This window comes from Sarcophilus harrisii, chromosome 1 (assembly GCF_902635505.1).
Source record: "Sarcophilus harrisii chromosome 1, mSarHar1.11, whole genome shotgun sequence".
NCBI classification, from domain to species: domain Eukaryota; kingdom Metazoa; phylum Chordata; class Mammalia; order Dasyuromorphia; family Dasyuridae; genus Sarcophilus; species Sarcophilus harrisii.
In genome coordinates, this window is record NC_045426.1 from 645,291,601 (window position 1) to 645,297,188 (window position 5,588).

At 40.8% G+C, this 5,588-nt stretch overlaps 1 gene segment (V, D, J or C); it reads right to left on the reverse strand.

The window, feature by feature from the left end:
* Positions 1–1,872: 1,872 nt before the first annotated feature.
* On the reverse strand, positions 1,873–4,962 carry LOC100935651. The segment is given in 2 exon segments: positions 3,927–4,469; positions 4,760–4,956. Coding segments are annotated over 2 exon segments (414 nt in total).
* Between the last annotated feature and the right edge of the window lie 626 nt (positions 4,963–5,588).

Consider the following 5,588-nt stretch of genomic DNA (forward strand, 5'->3'; position numbering starts at 1 on the left):
CCACTAAGCTCACTCTTCCTCAGTGCCTTTGAAATAAAATACAAACTTCATATGGAATGTTCTTCATGTTCACTCTACCTCATAGAAGCCTTTGTTTCCTTTAAAGATCAATTCATATCATAAGGATGACTTTACTGATTCCCTTAGTGATTAATGTTCTCTCCTTCCTTTGGTTTTCTTATACTAACTTTTATGCATAAAGATTGTGCCCTCCAGCAATATTGAAGCTTCTTTGGGACAGAATCTCTTTTTTTCATTTTTGTTTTTGTGACTGTATCTAATATATTAAACATTGGATGTGTTCAATAAATGCTTGCTTACTGAAATGAAATAAGATACAAGTCCACAAAAAAAGTGACTTACAATTAATTTGAGAAGGGTGATGAAGACCACATTTGGTCTACCACATTTAGTAGAGAATTGATTCAAATTTATAAAAAAGCAATAAGAACCATCCTCCAACCAATGGTCAAAGGATATGAAGAGGCAGTTTTCAGATGAAGTAATCAAAGTTACTTATAGTAATAGAAAAATATTATAAATCATTGATTAGATAAATACACATTAAAACAGTTCTGAGATATGGGCTAATAATTATCAGGTTGGGTAATACTACCGGAGAGGAAAATGATAAATGTTGGAGAGGGTATGGGAAAATTGAGAACTGGTGTATTGTTGATGGAATAATGAACTAATTCCATTATTAGTTGGAATTCTGAACTAATTCATTCTGTTCTGAATCATTCAGAATTATGTCTGTTCTTTTTATGATGGCAAAGAATTGGAAATTGAGAGAATATCCATCAATTTGGGAATAGCTGAATAAGCTGTGATATATGATTTTGCTGAATACTATTGTGCTATAAGAAAAGATGAAAGGGGGTTAGTTAGATGGTGCAGTGCACAGAGCACCAGCCCTGAAGTCAGGAGGACCTGAGTTCAAATCTGGTCTCAGAAACTTAACATTTCCTAGCTATGTGACCCTGGGCAAGTCACTTAACCCCAATTGCCTCAAAAAAAAAAAAAAAGGAAATGAAAAAATGAAAAGGATGCTCTTAAAAAAACAAAAATTACATGAATTGATGCAAAGTGAAATGAGCATAACCAGGAGAACATTATATACGAAACATAACACAGTAATATATTCTACAATAATCAACTCTGAATGATTTAGCTATTCTCAGCAATACAATGATCCAAGGCAATCCTAAAGGGCTTATCATGAAAAATACTATCTATCTCCAGAGAAACAACCAATAGAGTCTGAATGCAGATTGAAGTAAATATTTTTTAACTTTATTTTTTGGAGGATTTTTTTGGTCTGTGTCTTTTTTCATAATATTACTAATACAGAAATATGCTTTTCATACCTGCACATATATAACCTATCTCAAATTACTTGTCTTCTCAATGCCTCATGGAGGCATGGAAGTAAGGAAATATTTTTCAAAACAAATACTAACATTTGATTTTACATATAATTGGTGGGAAATAAAATATTAAACTATTCTATTTTTTAAAATTAATTTAAAAAGGGACAGAACACTGCCAATGATGTCGATTCAGAAATGGATCTTCCCATGGGAGGTGGTAACTGTTCTCAGCCTTGGAAAAAACCAAAGAAGTTATGATCCCATCATTTCACTACTCAGAACCTTTTAATAACTTCACATTGCCTATAAGATAAAGCCCAAATTGCATTCAAAGCCCTCTATAATATGACCTTGTCCTAACTCTAAATTCAGTCGTTTTTTTTTTCCAATTCTAAAAATTAGGAAAAGATCAAACATGAGTCAAACATGGTTGCTGCACTCTAGGATCTCATTCGATGGAATAAAAGAGAGATTAAATAAAACTAAAAAATGAGGTAGATAAAAAGAGAGGTTTTATTGGTGAGTGAGAGGTGAATATTGAGAAGGTGGATCAGATGAGGGAAAATTCATGCTATATGTTGAATGTATTGGCATGGGAGAAATCTGAAGCAGGGAGACCAGATAGGAGGACATTGCAACAATTCAAATGAATCATGGAAACCTGAATTGATTTGAAGATTTTGGAAGTGGAAAGAATATAGAAATGGAGTGCTAAATAGTATCCCTTTGTACAAGATCCTCATTATTCACACTCCCATCCATGCTGTTGCCAAGTCTCTGATCATCATGTGGTCATCATGGGAGGACAATTCCCAGTCCCAGAGTTCCATGGTCAGCCTATAAAAAATAATTCCTTCTTTAGGATAAAATGGGCACAAAAAAAGTAGCATAAAATATGCAGATAAGAGCACCATTGGAAAAACAATTGAATTGAATTTGGAGATTGAAGCAGTCAAAATGGGCTGAAGTGATCATTTACTGCCAGAGTAAATGAGACTTAAACTGAGCCTTGAAAATGCAATGATAGATGAAGCAAGGAAAAAGAAATAAGAAGGGCCCATTGCAGGTAGGATAAAATCCATGGGAACATCCAGAAATGAGTTTGAAGATGAGAATCTGGAGAGGAGAACTGTGAGCAAAGAGGCAAAAGAGGGCAAAACTCAAGGACTTTTCAAAGATGACCTATGGAATTTGGTTCTTATCCTATAGGAGCTGCAGTAGATTTGTGAGCAGAGAGCAAAGTAAATAACCTAAACCTTGGATGCAGTTGGCCTCTGGGGTTCTTTGCTCATTCAATTTCCATTCAAATCCCTCTTTATTCTTTTCCATCCTTCAAGATTCAAAGATACTGTCCCTTCCCTTTCCCTCTCATCACTCCAAGGAACTTCTTTGAAGTTCTTTGAAATCCTTGCTCCATGAGTGAGAGGTAGTACAGCAGGAAGAGCAGTAGAGCTTGGCTGTAGGATCAAGAAGGCAGCAGCTACTAATAACCCTGACAAGGGCATCAACCTGTCCTCCACACACTGCTTCCTGAAGCTAACAGGAAGACTGGGAAGAGCAGGAGCAGTTTTCACTGATAATATTTAATGGTTGGTCCTAATCATGTGGCACCTGCAGAATATGCCAGTCCTTAGTAAAGGTATGGATGATGGATAAAATAGCCTCGTGGGACTTAGGCGCCCTGGAGATACAGCTAGAGGAGGTGTGTCCAAAGGCATCTCTCCTTGAGCTCCTCCTTGCTATGTATATTTCCCTTCATTGAACCTTACACAGCATCCTGGACTACAGAGCAGTGCATGGCCCGTAGTACTGAGAGTCCCAAAAGGATTTGATAGTAACAATGTTATAACACAAGTTTAAAGAATTTGTCCTTGACAGGATCTTTGGAGCCTTTCCCTCACTCAGATTCAAATCATAGGTTGAAAGAACTCAAAAAGGACTGTTCATGAGATCTTACAAGCCAGCAAACAATCTATACATTGCAGTGGAAGGAATGGATTTAAGTCTCTACTGCTTAAGTTTGGTAACTCCAAGCCCATTTCTCCCCTCTTGTGAATCAGTTTTCTCACTTGTACCTCCTGCTTCAAAAAGTAATAGTAAAGTAAAGGCCTCCTGAGGACAGAAACCAATCCTTTCTGGGTTCCTTTGAACTAAGACTTTGAACTACTTAAGGTAGAGACGTTTAGCTCTTCTGCTTCCCTGAGCTGGGAGGCCTTCTAGAAGGGAGCATGGGGTTGCTCCTCTTGTTTGGTCCCACAGCTGACCCAAATCCAGGACCAGGTTCATGGTACCAACAAGGTGCTCTCACAGCAGAATTTCAGCCTGAATTCTACCTGTTCTTAGTCACTGATTATCTTCCCAGGAATCAGGCTTGGAGTTCTAACCCCCCTGGGGTGTGACCCCCTGGGGTGTAACCCCCCTGGGGTGCCCCCCTGGGGCACATGAGGAAGGGTGGTAGAGGCCATCAATTGAGACTGAAACAATGGTTGGAGTCTCAAGATTGCCAAGGAACATTGCAGGCTGGAAGAAAAATCCTACCTCTTACTTTAGCACACACACATAATTTATTTCTTCCTTTCCCTGTATACAGGTACATATGTAAACACACAGACACACACATGGAGCCTTTCTCTTCCCTTCTCTGAACACTCAAAAATGCATACATGGAGAGCCTATTTTTTCCCTTCCCCACAGACATACTCACAGAACACCACACAGCACAGTTATCTGGGGCTTTAATCCCAGGTTTGTGTTAAGGTCTCTGCCTGGGCTCTAGCAGAGTGAGTCTGGCACAGTAGTATGTGCCTGAGTCCTCCTTTTGGAGCCGGTTTAAGGTCAGAGAGACAGTTTTCTCCATATTGTTCCTGGAGATGAAAGCCCTGCCTTGAATCCTGGAGCTGTATGTTTTGTCACTGCCAGTTTTTGGGCTGATGCTGGCCACCAGCTCCCTGTGGCTCTCAGTTGGGCTCCAGTGCCAGGATATGGCATATTCCCTGAAGTTAAAGCTAGAGGTCACAGACTGGCAGATCAGGGTCACGGACTGGCCTTCATGTGTCACTTTTCCTCCTTTCTCCACTAGCATCTGGGCTTCGGAACCTGCAGAGGACATACCAAGGACAGTAAGCCCTATACAAAGCCTCCATGGGAAGAGGAGCTTAGGGAGCACAGAGAGAGAACTGGCTGCCAATTAGAAATTGCAGTCCCAGTTTCCTGGGAGAGGAATTCAAGCAACTGGAAGAAGAAGCAGCTAAACTTTATGGCCCCCACCACCAGAGAAGAGAGGACAGGAAAGAGATAGGGATAGAGGTATCTAGAAGCTAACTAGAGCTACAGCCCTATAGAGAGGGTGAGGAAGAGGAGAGAAGCAGTGAGAAGAGGACAGATACCTGGGAGAATGGAGAGGAGTACACCCAGGAGGTAGATTCTGGCAAGAGTAGGGAGGGTCCTGGCAGACATGCTGCTGAGTCTGGCAGGATTCTCTAGGAAGGATGGGGTCTGCACAGTTGCAGTTGCAGACCAGGGCTGATAATATCTGGGTAGAAAGGAGTTCTGCCCAGAAGGAAGTGTTTTTAAGTAGGCAGCTGAAAGCAGTGTGGTCTACCCACGCCCCACCCTGATCTAGGAGGGGGTGGGGCATGAAGCAAACAGATGTAAACTTGGGCAAGAGAAGGGAGTTAACCCAGAATAACTCTGCCTGCAGGGCTAACTTCTAGCCCTACTGGTGTTCAAAAAATTACCTTTAGTTTCGATGTAGGATCTGCAACCAGAATCTTAAAGTATGCGAGTCCTTGGAGCATAGATCAGCATCTTGATGTACTATAATAAATATAAATAAGCTAAACAGTCCAACCCGGCATAGATTAGAAGGTAGATCTGGCCTTTCTATTCTTAGCTCTCCTAGGTATACCCCAATCCAGTCATCTCTCTTTGTTTGCATCCCAAGACCCTGAGGAAACTACATTCTTGGGCACTAGTTCTTCAGGGCAGCACCATGGCTTCAGGAATACATTGTTAATCTTACAGATCCAATAGCTATTCTGGATTCTCAGGTAACCATGGGCCAGATGAAATGTCCACACTATGTTTGTATGGAGAGGAAGGAGAGGTCATTGTCAACTGGGGCAGTCACAGTGGAATAAGTGATCTGGAATGGTTCATAGAATGCTAGGCACAGAAATTCAGAGCAACCAGCTGGTGCAGTAGATGAGACATTGA